General features: G+C 47.9%; 1 protein-coding gene and 1 pseudogene across 1 annotated transcript; both read right to left on the minus strand.

Moving 5' to 3' along the window:
* Positions 1-302: 302 nt before the first annotated feature.
* On the minus strand, positions 303-1,604 carry LOC147731532 (uncharacterized; annotated as a pseudogene).
* Positions 1,605-3,498: 1,894 nt separating this feature from the next.
* LOC147731533 (uncharacterized) lies at positions 3,499-5,175 on the minus strand. Its single transcript, XM_086958763.1, has one exon. The coding sequence runs from the start codon at positions 5,173-5,175 to the stop codon at positions 3,778-3,780; it is 1,398 nt and encodes a 465-aa protein (XP_086814889.1). The 3' UTR covers positions 3,499-3,777.
* Positions 5,176-21,831: the final 16,656 nt, after the last annotated feature.

Below are 21,831 nucleotides of genomic sequence, written 5' to 3' on the forward strand. Positions count from 1 at the left end.
ACTACAAAAGCCATGTCCTTCCCAGAACGGAATCAAGCATCCGAGGACCGGACCGTTTTTTTGTAATTTTTTTTTTTTAGGTTTGGGGCAAAGACTTTTATTAAGTGCTTAAAAGTTTGCGATACATAGTTTTCAAGGAAGTGGTACCTCCCCCTTAGGAAAGGCAGTCCACTTTAACTTTTTAATCAATGCATTTAAACATTTACAGGTCGTCAGATTGAGGTCGAAATTGTCTGCAGATAGCGTTTGCAGATTTAATGGGGCCACTTTAAAGAGTCCAGTGGGGTAGGGGGTGGGGGGTGTTACAGTTCTTCCCCTTCCTCACTTTTCTGTTTGTCCATGGCTGCATAGTCTCTAAGCAGGCTGAGCACCATTCTGCGGCACCCTTCTCGGTTCACCACCTCTCCATTGGTCACCAGGCGGGTCCTGGCGAACAGGAGAATGTCTTTAATACAGCAAAGGAGGCTCCAGCACCCCTGGATAGCTTCCTCTGTGTGTGTCCCTGGAAACAGCCCGTACATCATGGACTGTTCAGTAATGTTCTCGTAGGGGATGAGGACTAGCAGTTCTTGGCGTAAGACAGCCCGTAGTCTCTGGGCAAAGGGGCAGGCCCAGAAGAGGTGGTGTGCAGATTCCTCTGCGGGGCATTCCCTTGGACAGTTCCTGTGCGGGCACAGGCCTCTGCTGTGCATGAAGGACCTTACTGGTAGGCCCCCTTCACAGACATCCATGCTATGTCCTTGTGTCTGTTTGTCAGACTTGGGGAGGATACATTCCCCCACAGCAGCTGCCGTTGCTGGGGGAAGATCGCTTACTGGTTCGGTGGTGTCCCTGGTCCTGATCAGTTTGCGGATTGTCTTGGGCTTCCAGAGGCAAGGGATGACACAGTTTAGCCCAAATTCACCCACAAACCTTTCCACCTCCCTGTAGTACCATGGTAGGTCCCAGTTGAAAGTTACTGCATTTTCCCACTTCTCCCATCCCAGCCGTCTCCACACCGGGAGGAGGAAAAAGCGGAAGACTTTGTAGGCAGAGTGGTCCTTGTTTATATTTAACAGAGTTATTCGGACGCAGCCACACACAAAGAAAGCCCTGAGGATTGTTGGGATGTCGGGGACTGCCTTTCCCCCTTTGCGGTGCTCCTTGTGCATGACCGACCGTTTCACCCTGTCCATCTTTGAGTGCCAGATGAAGTGGAACACCATGCTGTTTATGGCCCGTGCTACGTTGGCCAGGAGTGGCCAGGCCTGTGTCACATATTGCAGCACGGGCAGGGCGTCGTTCCTGAGCACCAGAGCCTTCCCCTCAATGCTCAGGTTTCTCAGGCTCCAGAGACCCAGTTTCTGCTTCACCTTGGCCAAGCGTTCGTTCCAGCTCTTCGCTGCTGCCCCTGGTCTGCCAAACCAGACGCCGAGGATCTTCATCAGTCCTGCCTCGATGGGGAAGGGGAGAGGCTTGTTGCAGAGGTCCCATCGCCCGAAGAGTTTGGCCTGTGACTTGTCCACGTTGATTCTCGCCCCTGATGCCTTTCCGAAGTCTGTGCACGCCTCCAGCAGGGATTTGACTGATTCTCCATCCGCGCAGAAGAGGGTGACATCGTCCATGTACAGCGAACACTTGACCTCCTTCTTCGCGTCGCCTGGTGTCTGGATCCCTCTGATGTTTGGGTTCTTCCTGATGTACTCAGCAAGAAGTTCTATAACCAAAACGAACAGAGGTGGCGAGAGCGGGCAGCCTTGTCTTACCCCAGACCTGATAGGAAAGGGGTCTGTTTTACAACCATTTACAATGACTGACCTGAAGATGTCTTTATACATTACTTTAACGTAACTGCAGAAGCGCTCCCCCAGCCCAAACCCATGCAGTATCCTCTCCATGAACTCATGGGAGACGCGGTCGAATGCCTTCTCCTGATCTAGACAGACCAGCGCAGCCCGGATCTTGCGGTCCGTGATATACTGGATCGTGTCCCATATCAGTGCCAGGCTATCTGCGACCCTGCGCCCCGGGACCCCACAGGTCTGGTCTGGGTGTACTAACTCTCCCATGGCGCCCTTCAGTCTGTTCACTAGTGTCTTTGCAAGGATCTTGTAGTCTACATTCAGGAGAGAGATGGGACGCCAGTTCTTTAGGTCACATCTCTCCCCCTTATGTTTATACAAGAGAGCAATCATTCCCTCCCTCAGAGTGCGGGGCATGATTCCCTCCCTCTCCATCTCCTCATACACTTGCAGGAGATCCGGTCCCACTAGGTCCCACAGTGAGGCATAGAACTCGACTGGGAGACCGTCACTACCTGGTGTCTTTCCTGACTTGAAGGATTTCACTGCAAGGTGCAGCTCGTCCAAAGTCAGGGGGGCATTTAGGGCTTCTCTCACTGTTGGGGAAACAGTTCTTGGGATACCAGACAAAAACTTTTCTGCCTGATCTCCCTCTGACCTCTTCTCTGAGTAGAGGTCCCCATAGAAATCTGTCACTACCTTCTTAATGTCCTCCCTTGTGTCACAGAGGGTCCCCTCTTTATTGCGCAGTTGAACCAGAGGGGTGTGCGCAGAGTGGATTTTCTTAAAGAAGAAGGAGTTGCATTTCTCCCCCTTCTCTAAGTTCTCCACCTTGGAACGGAAAATGATCCTCCTGGATTCATCGTGAAAGTGCTCGCTCAGCTCTTTCTTGACTTCTTCCAGGGGGCTCATGACATCCCATTCCCGGAGTTGGAGGTCGTGCAGTTCTTGCAGCTCTTGCTGTAGTCTACTGAACTCCCTCTTTTTCCCCCTTTCAACCTGCCTGCCCACATTCTTGAAAAAATCCTGGAGCCTGCCCTTGACCCATTCCCACCATTCCCCTGTGGACTCGAATGTGTCTTTCATGGCCTGCCACTGGGTGTATGTCTCCCTCAACACCCCCATCACACCCTCTTTCTCCAGCAGAGAGATATTCAGTTTCCAAGTGCCTGGACCTGTCAGGAACTTGCCCGTCAGTTCCCCTTGGAAGTGGATAGCTCTGTGGTCAGAGAAATGAACTGTCACCATTGAATGTTGCTTGAGCCTCACTGATTGAGAGGCGAAGATGAAGTCTATCCTGGAGCGCAAGGAACCATCAGGGCGACTCCAGGTGAAGTTCCTGGCGTCCGCCCCCATGGTCCCAATGACGTCTGTCAGGGAGGCCTCACTCACCATCTCTACCAGTAGTCTCGCAGCGTCATCCATCCATCCATCCCCAGCCCTGGCCCCACATCTACCACCTGCTTCTAGAACACAGTTAAAATCCCCACCATCAAAATTGTTCTAGAGGTGACCAACTGTGGCCTGAGGCGCTGAAACAGCTCCCGTCGCTCGCCTACGTCAGAAGGGGTGTACACGTTGATGAGTCTGACTGGCTCTCCTGCCCACGAGCCGTCGACGACAAGAGCCCTGCCGCCCTCCAGCTCGGTGACTGAGTCCGTCGTGAAACGCCTTCCTCTGACTAAGGTAGCCACTCCTACAGACCTACTGCTGTTCCCCCCAGACCAAAAGGAAGGACCTAGGGTCCACTGCTGTTCTAGGTTAGCGTAAGATGTTGCAAAGGGGATGGAGCATTCCTGAATCATGTACACATCACACTCCTGGCTGGCAAGAAAACTCAAAGTACTAGCACATCTGCGCCTGTCTCTAATACTTCTGACATTTACGGAAAATAATGAAATAGCCATCATTAATTAGTTTTTAGGAGTAAACTTAATACTTAAAGACTAATTATCAAGTCAAGGCAATTGGTTGCAAATACATTCGACAAGGCTACTTACAGGGCTGGTTCAGCCTCCTGTCGGGTCTCTTGTGCTGGGCCTTCCTGCTCGGCGGCTGTTGCTTGCTGTTGCACAATGGCTGCTCCACCCTCTTGGCCGGGCTCGTGGTCTGCCTCCTCTGGGGTGACGGGCAGGTCTTGCTCTTGGCTCTCGATGGTGGTCTCAACCTCTTCTACTCTTGGCGATGGGGGTGGGGACACTTCCATGGAGTTTGCCAGCGCCCTCATCTCCCTCAGCACTTCCGTCACTTGCTTGAGTTGCTCATTCGCGGTGTCTTGTTCTGGCTGCATTTCTTCTTCTGAATCCTCGAGCGCGGAGTAGGAGTTGTGGGTGCTCAAGGGTCTCTTGCTTGTTCCTTCAGAGTCCATTGAGTGTCTCCTTTTCCTGCGCTCCTGTGTTGTCCAGGTACCTTCCTCTGGGTCCTCGGTGGCGGTTGGGGTGGGAGTCTCCATTAGCTCACTGTGCACACCGGGCTCGGGGATGGTATCGTTGGGTGTCTGTGTCTCTGGGACCTTGGCGGTGTCCTGCTTGGGCTTGGGCGCTTTTTGGTTGTGGCCCTTCCCTTTCCCAGCCCCCTTCTCCCGTCGCGGGGCTGGGACTGGACGCAGGGTCGCTTCTGCCTCCTCCTCCTCTGGTTGGCCTCTCCACTGAGGTTGGGCAGCTTGGGCGTAGGATTTAGCTCTTTTTGGGCAGTCCTTAAAGAGATGGCCTGCACCCCCACAGAGGTTGCATGGGGTTTTCTCCTTGCAGGTTTCTGCTGTGTGTTCTTCTTTTTTGCAGTTCCTGCATATTTGCGCTGTGCAGTCTTTGGCAGTGTGGCCTGGTTTGCTGCACCTGTTGCATAGTTTGGGCTGCCCAGGGTAGTACAGGTATCCTGAGTCGCGCCCTAGAGAGAAACTGGAAGGGGGGTGGCGGATTCCATCTGGGGCCAATGGGTCCTCCTTCAGCTTCACCATTGCTGTCCATTTACCATCCCAGATGCCATCACTGTCCAGGTTGCGGGAGGGTTCTTTAGTCACTGTGCAGTGGCGGCGTAGGAAGGTAGTCAGGTCTTGGACATTGACATGTGGGTTGTAGACGTGCACGGTCATTCTCTTGACCTCCAGCACGAGCTGGCATTCCAGGTGGAAGTCAGAGAAGGGTTTCTCCTCCCGTCGTGACCAGCACATCTGCCAATACCTCCTGCAGATTTGTTCGGACATGAACGTTAGCAGGTAGGTGCCTTTTGGTGCATCCGTCATGATGCACCAGATTTCTGCTGCTGTGAACCCCATCTTGGTTACCAGCAGCTCAGTGAATATCTTCCTGCTTAGGTGTGGTGTGGTGCCATCTGACTCCACCTTTCTCTGCAGCTGTACCGTGTTGTGGAACCATGGATTCAGAGGTCTACCCATCCTGCTGCTGCTGCTCTGCTGTGCTGTGCTGTGCCCAGGAGAAGAAGAAGGATTCCTCAAGGAGCTGGAAGCAGGTAAGTGGTCCCCAGGCCAGTAGACAGGGTCCCCTTCAGGTGGGTGGAGGACCCAGGCAGACCCTCAGCTCCAGCAGGGTGGGTGTCCCAGCTGGGGTGGCAGGGGTCTACTTCAGGCTGGCAAGGGATCCCCAGCAGGCAGGCAGCTCCTCAGGCAGCCGCCAGCAGGCAGGCAGGCAGGGAGGGAGGTAGTCCACTGCAGGCAGGTAGGCAGCTCCAGCAGTCCAAGACAGCCCAGCAGGTTAAGGTAGCTCCAGCAAGTCAGGCAGCCCCAGTAGGCAGGCCTTAGCAGACAGGCAGCTCCAGGCGGTGGGTGGCTTAAGCAGGCAGGAGTCCCCAGCAGGCAGTGGTCCTCAGTTTGTAGTGGTCCTCAGGAAGCAGAAAAGGCAGGTCCAGAAGGCAGGTATCCCCAGCAGGTAGGCAGGCTCAAGCAGTAGCACTTAAAAGTGCATTTCTGTGCATAAAAGCACCAGTTAGCTCTTTAGGCAGAAAAGTGACCTCTAGCGGCGGCCAGAGGTACTGCAGGCAGGTGATCGTGGTGTCTCCCCTGCCAGGACCGGACCGGTTTTGAGGTAACACCTCTCATCAGCCCGGCTAGCTTGACTCCAGTGGTGTGGAGTGCCTGGGACCCACGTCTGAGCATCCCCAGCGCACTTAGGGCGGAATTTGCAAACAAAACAGGTGATGGACAGAATGTGGATCAATGTCACACATTCACCCCAGTCCAAAGATCTGGGCCCAAATCCATCGTTTTTTTGCACTCCACACCACCCTGGGTTAGACAATGGCGATATGCAAATCAGCTCTGACCCTGTGCCCCATGGGAACAGTCCAGTCCGAACTACAAAAGCCATGTCCTTCCCAGAACGGAATTAAGCATCCGAGGACCGGACCGGTTTCGAGGTAACACCTCTCATCAGCCCGGCTAGCTTGACTCCAGTGGTGTGGAGTGCCTGGGACCCACGTCTGAGCATCCCCAGTGCACTTAGGGCGGAATTTGCAAACAAAACAGGTGATGGACAGAATGTGGATCAATGTCACACATTCACCCCAGTCCAAAGATCTGGGCCCAAACCCATCGTTTTTTTGATGCTTGATTCCGTTCTGGGAAGGACATGGCTTTTGTAGTTCGGACTGGACTGTTCCCATGGGGCACAGGGTCAGAGCTGATTTGCATATCGCCATTGTCTAACCCAGGGTGGTGTGGAGTGCAAAAAAACGATGGATTTGGGCCCAGATCTTTGGACTGGGGTGAATGTGTGACATTGATCCACATTCTGTCCATCACCTGTTTTGTTTGCAAATTCCGCCCTAAGTGCGCTGGGGATGCTCAGACGTGGGTCCCAGGCACTCCACACCACTGGAGTCAAGCTAGCTGGGCTGATGAGAGGTGTTACCTCGAAACCGGTCCGGTCCTCGGATGCTTGATTCCGTTCTGGGAAGGACATGGCTTTTGTAGTTCGGACTGGACTGTTCCCATGGGGCACAGGGTCAGAGCTGATTTGCATATCGCCATTGTCTAACCCAGGGTGGTGTGGAGTGCAAAAAAACGATGGATTTGGGCCCAGATCTTTGGACTGGGGTGAATGTGTGACATTGATCCACATTCTGTCCATCACCTGTTTTGTTTGCAAATTCCGCCCTAAGTGCGCTGGGGATGCTCAGACGTGGGTCCCAGGCACTCCACACCACTGGAGTCAAGCTAGCTGGGCTGATGAGAGGTGTTACCTCGAAACCGGTCCGGTCCTCGGATGCTTGATTCCGTTCTGGGAAGGACATGGCTTTTGTAGTTCGGACTGGACTGTTCCCATGGGGCACAGGGTCAGAGCTGATTTGCTTATCGCCATTGTCTAACCCAGGGTGGTGTGGAGTGCAAAAAAACGATGGATTTGGGCCCAGATCTTTGGACTGGGGTGAATGTGTGACATTGATCCACATTCTGTCCATCACCTGTTTTGTTTGCAAATTCCGCCCTAAGTGCGCTGGGGATGCTCAGACGTGGGTCCCAGGCACTCCACACCACTGGAGTCAAGCTAGCCGGGCTGATGAGAGGTGTTACCTCGAAACCGGTCCGGTCCTCGGATGCTTGATTCCGTTCTGGGAAGGACATGGCGTTTGTAGTTCGGACTGGACTGTTCCCATGGGGCACAGGGTCAGAGCTGATTTGCATATCGCCATTGTCTAACCCAGGGTGGTGTGGAGTGCAAAAAAACGATGGATTTGGGCCGAGATCTTTGGACTGGGGTGAATGTGTGACATTGATCCACATTCTGTCCATCACCTGTTTTGTTTGCAAATTCCGCCCTAAGTGCGCTGGGGATGCTCAGACGTGGGTCCCAGGCACTCCACACCACTGGAGTCAAGCTAGCCGGGCTGATGAGAGGTGTTACCTCGAAACCGGTCCGGTCCTCGGATGCTTGATTCCGTTCTGGGAAGGACATGGCTTTTGTAGTTCGGACTGGACTGTTCCCATGGGGCACAGGGTCAGAGCTGATTTGCATATCGCCATTGTCTAACCCAGGGAGTTGTGGAGTGCAAAAAAACGATGGATTTGGGCCCAGATCTTTGGACTGGGGTGAATGTGTGACATTGATCCACATTCTGTCCATCACCTGTTTTGTTTGCATTTTTCAAATTTACAGCACATGTTTACTAGTAAAGCACTGCCATAGGAGGCATGCGTATATGCACATGTGGAGTGTGTCGGTTCATCGGTTTTGCCTATTGAAGCAGGTTTCCGGGGAGGAGTGCCTGTGCCGAGGAGACATGCATGTTGTCAACAAACCCTGTGTTTCCAACTTACCATCAGCACTCTCATGTGTATGTGGGTTTTGGTGAGAGGACTGAGGTATACTGAAAATACAGATCCTGTTGCCTGTCTTGGCAAGGAGGTCTTGCATGGTGATGCTCCTCTGGGTAAGCCTTAGCTCATGGGCTGGAAGAAAACCTGCGGCTCGTTGGACCTATCAGATGGTGTTCTCATTGGCTGCACATGAGGAACCAGTAAGCACTCCAAGTTTCTTCAGCGTTGTCTGTAGTTTTTTTCATGAAAGGAGTTTTGAGACTGCATTAAGCAAACTGACTGTATGGCGTAAGCACTAATGGTGCAGAGCAAGAAACTGGAGATGCGCTTTTGTGAACTTTGCAAAGAATGGGAACCGAGTGATTGTGAGTTATTAACAAACTTCCTGAAACAGCTGAATGTCCATCGTCAAGAGAGAGTTGGTGTTTTACTGCTCAACTGTGATCAGTTAGAATGACTTTTACAGGAGTTAATGCTCATGCTGCTTAGTATCGCTGCATGTCCGGGTGAGATGTTGCTCACTAGGGTGGAGAAGGGTTTGAGATGTGTTCAGGTGAGGAGTCGCTCACACGGGTGGAGGACTTGACTCTTTCTAGAAAATGTTGTTAAAGTTGTGACTGTTAAATGTATTTGTTAACATGATATTGAGTATTTAAGTATTATCTCATGGTATACAGCTTTCGTGCAGGGTTATGAAATGCGTGTTTCCCGAATATTTTTGCTTGAGCATGCATGGGTGTGCTGTTGTGTGTATATAGTAAAGGGGTTTGTAGGCCCTCATTTCTGAGGAAAATAATTGATAATGTTGTTACTGCCATACTGTGTTGAATTTTATGAATGCCATATTAAAATTGTGTATGCAGGAGAGGGTGTATGTGCAGGCAGTGTTTCTGCGTTGTATTCAGTGTAGAGTAAGGATGAGCAAGGGTGAGAGGTATTTGTTGAACTAAAATTTATGTAGTGTCGTGGTTTTTGGGACGAGCAATGGTTGAAAGATACTCTTCGCCTACTGCTGTAGTAAAGACACTCATTTTATTATGTGTGATTGGGGGTTGTTTCTAAGTTTATGTAGTGTCCTGTTGCAAGGATGAGCGAGGGTTGAAACGTACTCTTTGACTACTGTTTGAGTGAGGGATGAAACTTACCCATTTTGTTATTAGGGTGTGTGGGTTGAAATAGACACATTTCCAAATGTATGTAGTGCCCTGTTCTTCGGGATGAGCGAGGATTGAAAAGATACTCTTTGCCTACTGTTGTTATGCATGAGAGATACTCTTTTCCTACGGCTGTAGTAAGGGTTGAAAGATACCCATTTTGTTATGTGTGTTACGGGCTGTTTCTAAGTTTAGGTAGTGTCCTGTTCGGGACGAGTGAGGGTTGAAAGATACTCTTGCCTACTGTTGTTGTGTGCGAATGTTGTTGAAAGAGATCTATTTTGTTATGCGCATGATCCAGCAGAAGCGTGCTTATACATTTTTGTTTTTTCTAAATCTGGTCTTCCTACTCTCATTTAATCATCCAACGGAATTAGGCCCTTTGCGATTAAATGATCAATCACATTTACCACAGAGCCAATGATCCTCTGTTAAATCTTTCTTCACAGATAGGGGGGGTGGAATTTAGGGTGACTAAACTCACTGTTAGCTGTCCAATGATCAAATTTAGATACACCACTCTCAAAATCATACTGTAAGTGTAAAGAATGGCAACTGTCAATCCTAACCTCCTAAAGATGATAAGACAAGTAAGAATTATACAAGCTAACAACTCTGCAGTTGCAACAAAAAATAAAGGCAGCAACACCTGATGTTTGGTCAGGGCTTGCTGATTCATTCAACAATAAATGTAAATCATCAATATCAAAAAAGAGTGAATCAAAAATACTCAATAATAGACTCAAGCAAGTTTAAATTATGAATGATTAAATTAGAGATGCAAAATTCTTCATAATCAGCAACTGTTTCAGCAGCTCAGTTAGAACAGCTTTAATAAGAATGCCAAACATTTAAGTACATCAAATTAGCCACAGATTTACAAAATCTGTCCATCAAATAGGTAGAAGGAAGGTTTGCAGACTAACAGCTCAATTCTAAGGGATCGCAGAAATCATTTAGAGTGATTTAGGGGCACGTTCATTAACGTATTGCTTAAGAAATGCAACCAACTGCAGCAAAGACTAAGCAGTTCAAAGTTAGTAAAAGTTAAATAATCAAATAGCATCCAAATCTGTCTTAGTCCATAATTCAATAGAGCATAGTCCAAAAAGCAAGACGTCTGTGTAGCAACTGCAAAAAGACAAAAGAAATCGGCATCAGCAAGAAGGATAAAATGTATGAGCTTGCAGGTTCATGAAAATGGACTAGAAATGCATCTGTAGGTGTGAAAAAACATCTGCATTTGCGTTGACCCTCCTTTGGGGTTTCTGCTTTTATAAGTTCTTCAGTAAAGTTCTAGTGGAGTAACATCACACCACCATTGAAAGACCATCACATGGCCACGGTCACATCATGTCACCTAAAAGGATTGAAACATTGAGCTGCTTTCCAATGCCTGTCATGAGAAACAAAACTTTGACAGAGGCCTAACGTTGCTAAAACAGAAATACAATATTACAATATTACAGTTAATAGGCAGAGTAGAAGTTCCTTTCCTACAGGAACATTTCATGGTTAACATTCGAAGGTACATCAAGGACTAGTAGTGTACAGAACAAACAAGATACATAATTCATGTAAAGAACGATCCATTGTATGAAATTCAGGGTAAAGGTCAATATTAGTGAAAAACATCTCAAAAGAAGGAAAGAAAAAAAGGAAAAGACGAAAAGCCCTTAGGTTAGCATTGCATGGTCGAATAAAATAAGCTTTAACTCTACCTTACTTTAAATGAATTTTAAACTAATTTGCATGACACATGTACACACTTCCAACGAGTATTATTCCATGAAATGTTTGTGATAACTTTATTTCGGTCAACGACCATAAAAGCACAAGCAAAGTATGTACATACAATAAAATACATAAATAATTAATAACCAGCGGTTAAAACATTATTATATAATCAGTTATCAAACGAAAAATGTCCATCATTATAATTAGTCACAATTAATCAAAGTGGACCTTCTGCGCCACATGCCGTACAAAAAGCGGGAGACCGAGAACACAATGAGGGGGGATGTATCATATATTAAAATTCTAACGGCTTGAGCACAATGTTTTAGCCCCAGATTTCTACATAGTGGTACCAGCCAAGCTCTCCGGATTGCGCTGTAAGCAGGGCAAAAAAACAAAACATGGGCAATGTCTTCTTTGCTATTGTTGCAAACAGGGCAGATTCCCTCCTCTTGACCTGCCCATTTGCAGGTCAGTGTCCCAAGTGGCAGGCAACCGTGCCTTAATTGTGTATATAGTTTTCTTGCAGGGGGAGGTTCTATTTGTTCCAGAAATTCCTCCCTCCTGGGCACGAGTTTTACCTGCAAAAATTCCGAAGACAACCTGCCCATACTTGGCGAACGGTGCAGCAGACTTAGGTTGTAGTGCCTCAAAGAGGCCAGCAGCACAGTTCTCCCCACCACTGGACAACTCTCCGTCGGGGTCTCCCATATTTGGGACATTCCTATTCGATAGGCAATAGTTTTAATGTGGAGCAGCCAGGGTATTTTCTTACTCTTTAACGACCCCCAGACAGCAGCGAACTCAGCTCTGTAATCCGCAAGCTCAGGTACTGTCCAAAGCCTTCTCCAGTACAGGAGGGGTCGGGCCGCTAATAGTTCAGAGATGGGCTCCACACCTAGGTCAAATCTCAAGGGTATGAGCGGGGTGCTTTGGGGTTGACCAATCAGATTCCTCATAAAGGCCGGTTCAACCCTGAGAAGGCTTGCTGTACTCGAATGTCCCCAAAGTTCTGCACCGTAAGTTACAGCAGGTCTAGCTTGAACACTGTAGATTTCAAGCGCTGGGGAGACTGGCTTATATTGCGTGGTCCGCTGGAACTTACCTATGCCCCCTAGAATCTGTGAGAGCTTTAGGGTAGATTTGGCTACCTAAGGGCCCCAACCAAAGTCCTCAGTCAAAGTGACCCCCAGGTATACAAAGGTTCTCACCCTATCGAGCGGGGTGCCGTTTAATGTAGGGCTAGGGCGAGTGCGTTTCGGGGGACCGAAGATCATAAATTTCGTTTTCTCTAAATTAATCTCGAGTCCCCGCGAGGCGCAGAATGAGACAAAGCCATCCAGAACCCGCTGGATGCCAGTTGATGTTCGCGACAACAATACAGTGTCGTCTGCGAACATCAGAGCAGGCACCCGTCCTGACACCAACCAAGGGGCATCGCTATCCCTGACTCTATCTAGTTCCCCCACCTGACCATTTATATAGAGACTAAAGAGCGTAGGAGCCAGGGCGCAGCCCTGGCGTACGCCTCTAGTTACAGGGAAACGTGCAGATAGTTCCCCGTTCTTCCCGCACCTCACCCGGGCATAGTTCCCTGCATGAAACTGCTTCAAGGCCTCCAATAGATAGGGAGGAAGGCCAAGGTCTTTTAAGACCCTCCATAAACTCTCCCTCGGCACAAGGTCGAAAGCGGCCCGCAGGTCTACGAAGACCAGGTAGAGGCTGCCACCCTCGACACTTACGGTCTTCCAAAAAAGGACCTACAGCCTAAAGAGTTGATCCATGGTCGAGATCCCTGATCTAAAGCCGGCCTGAAGGGTAGTCATTACTTCATGCTCCTCCGCCCATCCCAGTATTCTATCCAGGAGTATCCGGCCCATCAGTTTCTGGGTAGTGTCCAAGAGACTGACTGGTCTATAATTTGACGGCTCCAAAGGGCACCCCTTCTTGAAAATGGGGACGATCTCGGCCCCCGCCCAGGTGTCAGGTATCTTTGCCCCCAGTAGGACCGCATTAAACAATACGGTTAGGTACAGAGCCCAGATCTTTGTCTGAGAACGGTAAAGGTCACCCGGTACCTTATCGAGGCCTGGTGCTTTGTTAGGGAGTTGTCTAATGATTGCAGTCTCCACCTCCTTTGCTGAGATACTCTCACCACTTCTCGGGCCATCCTCGCCTCGGTGTCCCTATGGTCTATCTGGTGTCCCATGCCCGAGGCCCCCCGCAGTCGACACTCGTGCGGGGGGTCTTGGGCAGGAGAGATCCAGGAGGGACCTTCTAACTCTAGCATCCCAGCCCTATCTAAATGGTCACTGTAGCCGGTCACAGGGCTAGTGTAGAGTGCAGAGAAGTGTGCCTCCCACACTGAGGGGGGGATATTTGGTAGAGGGGTCCCCCCACCATCATTTGCACCGGAATTTACTAATGCCCAGAATAGTTAGGCATCTTTTGTCACAAGGGCACCTCTGAGTTCTTCCCACCTGGCTTCTTCCCACTCTCTTTTGCCCCTGGTCAGCTCCTTTTTATAAATCAGTCTAGCCGCCCTAATGTTCTCTCTGTCTTTTGCCTTAATTGCCGCAAGGAGCTCCTTTTTTGTGTTCCTGCATGCATCATTAAACCAGGGGTGAGTTTTTGGAACATGCTTCTTAATTCTACTTATGGGGTAAAACACATCCCCTAATACCTCAACTAGCTGTTTATACGTATCTAATGCCTGCTGCCAGCCAGGCGAGTCACCCATCTGCGCTATAAAAGGGATAGCGAGTTGGTAGATTTTGGCAAGCTTCGAGGTTGAATCTCAAGGTGGGGCCACTTAACCCTCCTTCTGTTATTGGTCAGCGTGAGGGGAAGTGTCATCGTGGCAGGTATGTGGTCAGGGGTGGTTAATCCAAATGACCCTGGTTTGAAAGTTAATACCAGGGCATTGTGATCACTGTCCTGTCTTTGAATGACCCTAAATTCTTTCAGCTTATCCCAATTTTTAGCATCCACCATTAGGTAGTCAATGATGGTTGTTTTGTTTGCCCGATTAAAAGTTGCCATTGCTGGGCGGTCAGGGTCCAGTCTCCCATTGCACGCCCGCAGGGATGTCGCAAGGGAGAAACATTTTATTTGGAGCACAAGGGGTGTCCATGCCCTGACGGGGGCAATATTCGGGTCCGGGATATGCCATAGTGCATCTACCTCGTTTTGGTCACCCAGTTCTAGACTACCCAGAGGTTCAAATTGGCAGTTAAAATCCCCTCCGAGGATTATTGAGATAGAGGGGTCTAGCCCTTGAATGACGGAATTCAGGGCTCTAAATGTAGCAGATTCCTGGCCATTCCTAGATGGCCTCGAGTAGGTGTTTATTATTGCTACTAGGGGTTGGCTTGGGGGTTCTATTAAGACACACTGGATGTCCGGGGAATTTGTTTGAATTTTGGTTGCTTGGATTCCCAGGTGGGTTCCTATCCAAATTGATAGCCCGCCCGACGGGCACCCTCTGCCTGTGGATACTGCCAAGATATCAAACGTTGCAAAGGTCGCACTCGAGCTCTCTTCTAGTGCCCAGGTCTCTTGCATCAGGCAGATGTCATATGCTGCCATAAAGGTGGCCCACTCGGGAGTAAGCAGCTTGTTTTTTAGCCCGGCTATATTCCAGGAGACCAATTTTAGGCATCCTTCTTCTGAGCTTTCTGATCCTTCGACTTCCCTAATCCCCCTATTGTTAGTCCTTTCCCTTACTATATTGACAGCTTTTGGAACCTCCCTCAGCGTTTGTGGCAGAATATTTTCCTCTGGTGCCCCTGAGCTTCTGTGTACTACATTTGTGGCTTCTGGGAGTGACATTCCTCCTTGACTAAGTCAGTCTACATCTTCCAGAACACTGAACCTATTCCAGTGTGGCTGTATCGGGAATAGTGAACCGTAGGACATGCCCTCCCTAAATACCCCCCCATTTAAAGTTCTATGTGATGTGGGAAAACCCCCCCTGTTATTGTGTGTGAATCTTGGGCGACATGGTTCCAGGCTAGGAGTGGGGTAAAAATACGAGAGGTGCAGGGGACATATTTGCGTGTCTGAACTATGGTGCGGGGCATTACAAATATACCCTACAGCAGAGACATCCCTAAAATTCAGAATTATCACGTCACCAGCTGTCTTTGGGCTCCTCCCAATCCAGCCCACTCTTCTGGCTGACAGTATTTCCCCTGAGACATTCCCCGGGAGAGGTCTATTTACACTAAGCCACTGGATGCACTTGTTTTCTGCTGCACAAGTTTCCTGCTGCTTGGCAGATCTGCTTCTGAGCGTTGGTCCTTGGCAGAAGTTGTGGTGAAACGTGCGTGGGCTTTTGGGAAGTTGGTGTAGCTACAACATTAACGGTCTGTACTAGGGAGTTTTTGCTTTCCACTACTCGAGTTCTTGGGACACTTTGAGATGGGGTATCAATAACATGGGGTACAGAGTTTCTCACTTGTTTGTCTGGCTCAATTATCCCTCCCCCCTTTGTATTTGTAGCAGCAATGAGTTTATCAAGTTTTGAAACCAGAGGCTTAAGTTGGGCAACAATAGTCCACTCTAAGGATGCTTGTAAATCGGCAACCATGTTGGTGACCCAGCATGGTATTCCTAGCGTTGGGCCAGTTGTACTGGTAGTTGGTGTCACCAGGTTGTGGTTTGCCAATTTATTATTACCCAGTTTATTTAGGATATTTCCTTTCTTTTTCCTCATGCATGGTTTACGTACTGCTGTCCTTTTCTCCGGGGAAGGGGGAGACAGGGTAATTGGGTGCTCCTGCACGTCTATAGGAGTCTCAACGGGCATCTGACTGCAGGGCAAGTCTACATATGATGGCGCCAAAAATGAGCTAGTGTCCAAGACATCAGTCGTGGTAGCTGAAATGTCTCTTCCCGGGTTTTGCATACCTAGTGATGGGGTTATCGATAGCCTCCTCTCTGTGTTCTCGATAGCATTAATCACAACACCGATAGTCTGTTGCAGCATCTTATCAATAGCCGTCAAAGTTGGTAGGGGTTGTGATTCGGCTGCCAACAGCTTGGTGTGTGATCGTGTCGCGGGGGTTATAGTTTTATTTCCCTGTTTGTTTATTTTGGAAGTGGGGTGTTTCAAGGTCAGTAGCTGGTAGAATGTATCTAACGATCAGACGCCCCACCTCCGGGTCTCCCACTACGTTGCTAGGGCACTATATACATCAGAGCTTTAATCCAAATGGAAACAGTACCTTTGTAAACTTCAATGGATGAAAGGGGGGTGGCCCGTCCCGTCCACTTCCGTCCCCGGACGGCCACAGACGGCCCGCCCTTTGCCCGGCCTTCGCCCGCGGCCGCGTCCCGTGCTGCGGGAGGCTCTGCGTCCTTTTAAGCGCCTCCTGGCGCTGCAAGTTGATGTTGACCAGCTGCGGCCCCTTAGGTGCGCCGGGAATGCTGGGAAATGTAGTTTGAGACCGGCCGCGTCACCACCAGCGGTCCGGTCTCCCCAGTTCTGCTGCTGCTGCCAAAATGCCCAGGGTAAAGCCTGTCCCGGAAAGCGTCCTGCTGCAGAAGTCGATAAGGCAAAGTGATTGATGTCCCGTGCCGCGGGAGGCTCTGCATCCTTTTAAGCGCCTCCTGGCGCTGCGAGTTGATGTTGACCAGCTGCGACCCCTTAGGTGCGCCGGGAATGCTGGGAAATGTAGTTTGAGACCGGCTGCGTCACCACCAGCGGTCCGGTCTCCCCAGTTCTGCTGCTGCTGCCAAAATGCCCAGGGTAAAGCCTGTCCCGGAAAGCGTCCTGCTGCTGAAGTCGATAAGGCGAAGTTATTGATGTCTACTGTCATTATAATCTACCAACACAAATATTTCATATTAATCAGGTAAATGTAAGTTCTTCTAAATTCATAATTCAAATTTCGTTTGTATATTTTCATATTCTGTTGCATTTCTAATGAATGTCTGTAAAAACCATGTTATATTTAATTTCTAACACATGAATTCATCAATTGTCAAAGCGATGCAAATTAGCAATAGGCACTGTGTTACTAACCCACACCATTTAAGCAAATACGTCCATTAATAAGCATACGTTTCATTAGGACAGTTCCATTTATATGTATTAATATTATTCTGCATGTGTTTTCTTCATCTTATTTTTAAAAGAACACTTTTACGATGCTTCTATTACACTAGTCTCTTTTTCATGTATCCCATCTTTTGTGTATAATGTAAAATGTCATCCCTCTTTTGTTCTCCACGTATAAATGTGTTGTGCATTATAATTCTCAAAATCTCACTGCATCACACAAGATGTCCTGTGTTGGGATGAGTGCTGATAAAAGAGATTCAAGATTCATTGATATATTCATAAAATGCCCAGTTTTTGGAGATGAGTGTAGGGTGAAAGAGACCCTTTTCTGTGGTCACAAGATGCCCTGTGTTTCGGGAATGAGTGTGGGTCCAGAGGACCGATGTGAAAGGACTTTTTTTCTTTGTTTCCAGAATTATTTTATTATTTCTATCTTCCGTTTTGTGATGTATATTTTTTATTATTTTACATGGGAAGTGTTATATCCTGATTTAGGTGTAATGCATTCTCTCCCTAGTTTCCCTGATACCTGCTTCTCAGCCAGTGTGTGTGATGTAATAGAATGTTGGTGAGTGCCTGGCTTGGGAAAGTGCCAGTTGGAGAAAGCGGACAGACCTGGTGGAGCTTATGCATAGGCATATACATTCATCTTTTTTTTCTTCTTTTGTTCTCATATTACCATAGCTTCTGCAAATCTGAGACAGATTTTACTCTCTCTGTCCGCCTCATGGTCTGTTGCATTCACTTTTGACCCAACCGCTCTGATCTCACCTCTAGGGCCAACCCCAGGAGCGGTGTCTTGGTGTAATCATAACACCACGATGTTCTGTTTATGGTTTAATCCTCAGTACCTATCCACCTTATGAGGTCAGCAAACACCTTGACCGGTCTTCCTAGTTTACGTTCCACCTCCATAAGGCACGTCCACTTAGCGCCTTTAATCCATTTTGTGACACGGAGAGAGTATAGATCAGTCCAGCGTTTACAAATCTCCCGCTTAGCTAGGAGCAGCAAGTAAAAAAAACGAGGCCACATTTCTTGCTGTTCAGAATACTGTGTGAAGGATTATCAACACCCAGGAGGACAAAAACAGGCTTCAGGACTATAGTTGCCCCTGTAATGGCTCTTACAATTGACTCAATACCATTCCAAAACTCCTTGATCTGAAGGTAAGTGAAATAGACATGTTCTTAATCGGCTTCTAAAAGGCCACACCTTCCACACCTAAGGGTAGGTTTTGGTGCAAACTTGGCAATTCTGAGGGGTGACTAGTACAGTCTGTAAATAGTGAAAAAATGATTTTGTTTGACTTTTGCAGGTATGACAACTGAGTATAGCAATATAAAGGGGTCAAACCATAATGGTTGTATGTCCTCCCCCTGGAAGGTGTCTGTCCACACACTGTGTGGTGACATCAATGTGTTATCTTCTGCTTCTAAAAATTCTAATACCGGATGGCCACCTCCTTATTTTTAGATGTTACATCCTGGAGTGAGGCTTCAAATTCCCATTCTGCCACAATCTCCAAGATCAATGCCAAGAACCAAGATGTCAACTGCACATTCTTAAACCTGGATAGACTATTGACGACAGTGTTTGCTCCCAAGGTAAAAAGCCCTCCACCGTCATCAAATCCTGCCTTAGAGGAAGACTCAACCTATCCTTCATGCACTCTGGAGTACCTGGAGAGACCCAGATTGGTGCACAATCTGAGTTGTACCCAATGCTGAGTGCCTTTCTCATCCGTTATGAAAGGTTTAATGCTGCCTTTAAGACCTTCGGCTGTACCTTTTTTAAATAGTTCAGAGCTCCAAACTTGTATAGAAAGCCAACTGATCCAAACTCCCTGATCATCTCCCCCAAGAGTATTCCCCATGTTATAGAAACCAGCTTCCCCGATAGCATTCAGAGATTTTTAAATTGAAATGCTATAGAGTATAGATTAAATTCAGAAAAGGCTAAACCGCCCTTCCCTATCCTGCGCCTCAACTTTTTCCAAGCCAGTCTTGCTCCTTGAGAGGCCCAAATAAAGCTGGTTATTTTCCCCTGGTACTTACCAATAACCGCTAGTGGAAACATGAGGGGCATATAGTTAAATAGGTACGTCAGTTTAGGGAGGATGGACATCTTAATGAGATAAACTCGCCCATTGATAGTCAAAGGCAAATTCTTCCTTCTAGGTAATAAAATGTCCACCTCCTTAGCCACCCTTTTCAAATTATACAGCGGAATTTCATCTATCTGATTGACAATTCCAATCCCAAGATATTTTATCTCTGCACACACTTTCCCTCTCCAATCGTCTATAATCCAGCACATCACCTCCGTCTTGAAGTTATTCACCAAATATCCAGACATGGCTCCAAGCTCCTCTGTCAACTTCTCCACCCTAGATATAGTTCGGACGGGGTCTGATGTGTATATTATGTCGTCTGTGATTAGCGAGATCTTACTACTAGAGGGGAGTGAATAGAGAGGGACAATCTGGTTATCTTTTCATAGGAATTGTGCTAATCGTTTGATATAAACATCAAACAAATGGGGGGACAGGGAACAACTCTGCCTCGTACTTCTTTTAATGCTGAATCTCCTGGTCAGGAAACCATTTATGAGGATTTTGGCAGAAGAGTTTTAATAAAGCTTCCGAAGTATTAAAGTGAAACCAACACTAAATCCCATCAGATCCAATACTGCCCACAGGAATTCTCAACATACCCGGTGGAACGCTTTGGCCACATCAATCATAACCACAGCCAAGGGGATTGAATGAGCCATAGCAAGGTCAATAGTACTCATCAGCTGCTATGTAAGGTCTTGAATTTGCCTTTTCAGAACAAATCCTTTCTGATCCATATGTATCAGCTGGGGGCTAACTTAGCCAGTCTCCCTGCCAAGATACTGGTGAAGATTTTATAATCGGCATTTAGCAGGGAGATTGGACGATATGAGTCTGCCTTCCTGGGAGCCTTAGCAGATTTTAAAATCAGGACAATTGTGTCCTCTTTGCAAGAACGTGGGATCTGTCCTTCTCCCCTATATATTGAATTAAACGGTAATTCCATTTCTGAAACTATCTCCTCCATTATTGATTTATATAGCTCAGTAGGTATTGTGTCTGGGCTAGCAGCCTTCCCATTCTTTATTCGTAGGAGATGCTCTCTAATTCCCCCCTCGGTTATTGGAGCATCCAAACAATCTCTACCCGCTGTTGTAACCTCTGAAAGTCCTTCACTGATCAACCATTTCTTAAGTGTCCCCACGTCTGGCTGGACCTCTTCTGTATATAGTTCAGAGAACAGAGAGACCAACAAGGCCTGCAATTCCTCCTCCTTGTTTGAGATGTCGCCCTGAGGGCTAATGATCAATTCCCAAATGTAGTTCTGAGACCTCTCTACCCTTGCCTTCCTGGGTAGCGGCGCCCCAGCTCTTTCCCCATATTCAAATTACTACATACACCAGGTTAGCCAATGCTCTCAACACTTCGCCTCCAATTTGATTTTATAATTCGGTCTGGCCTCCTCAAGCTGATTTGATATTCTCTCCTTATCTGGGTTACTCCATACACTTTGCTGCTGCAATTCAGCCTCCAGCATCCCCACTCTTTCCTCCAATTCTCTCAGTTCTTCTTTTTCTACCTGGTTTTTAAAATGTACCTGATTTTGCAGCACCCCTCCAACATATGATTTAAAGGTCTCCCAGATTACATATAGAGGGGCGGATCGGACATTATCAAGAAAAAAGTAAACGCTTGTTTTTTTCAGGACAGCAACTACCTCTAAGTCAAGGAGGAGGGCCCTTTTTAGTGTCCATCTAGTGTTATGCCGAAACCCAAGCCCCACAAATGAGACACAAACTGCAGCATGGTCCAAAATGTGCCCTGGTAGCAAAATAACCTCCCTTAGTTTACCAGCTAAGGCTCTATCCACAAGCATATAGTCTAGCCTGGAAAAATGAATGTATTTTTCACTAGGGAAAGTATAACCACACTCTGGCCGCTTTAAATACCTCCAAGCATCCACCAAACCAATACCCTGAAGCATATGCCTTGAGAGTCTGCCTTGTCCTTGGGGCTTGGACACTATTCCTATGGTTTGATCTATCCAGGATAGGATCTAGGAGGGTATTTAAATCTCCCCAAATGATTACAGGGTTAGTTATCCCACTTAGTTCCACTCCAGGTTTACTATGTACTGGAGATTGTCCAGATTTGGCGGCAAAATCCTCGCATATGAGTTCTGTACCGAGGCATCCAAGAGTTGTCAAAGCCCATCTACCTGAGCTATCAGTTTTCTGAGGAAACTAAATCAACCGCGGCTCCCCTCCTGGTCAAAATAGCCAGAGAAGAAGAGTTCACATTGTCTTCTCTTCTCACAACAGTAAATGTTTTCCCGCACTTGAGGGAACTGTCTCCACACTCACTACGGGAGGTGTACGGACGCAGTGGACCTACCTCACCGCAAGGGTTTTATTATCCGAAATACCGAAAAACCCAGAGAGACACTGAATGCGACGGTCCTGAAGAAGACCAGAGTGACCCCTTGGGCACACACAGAGCGGTCGAAACATGTTGACTCTGGCAGTGGTAGGAGGGTAGCCTTGAAATTCCAAATTATCTCGTAGTGGCATTTTCCCATCCTCTTCTTTCTTTTTAATCCTGTTAGGGGTGTCAAGAAAAGCTTAAAAAAGGTTGTGTTCTGGTTGACACCCTTAATCAGTTTTAAACCACTTTTCCTAACTGCACCTTTCGTCGCACTTTTTCAGTGGTGATCACTTGGAGTTTACACTACTTTCACCAAGATTTATGTTACATGTCGTTTATGT

This window comes from Lissotriton vulgaris, chromosome 2_1 (genome assembly GCF_964263255.1).
Source record: "Lissotriton vulgaris chromosome 2_1, aLisVul1.2, whole genome shotgun sequence".
NCBI classification, from domain to species: domain Eukaryota; kingdom Metazoa; phylum Chordata; class Amphibia; order Caudata; family Salamandridae; genus Lissotriton; species Lissotriton vulgaris.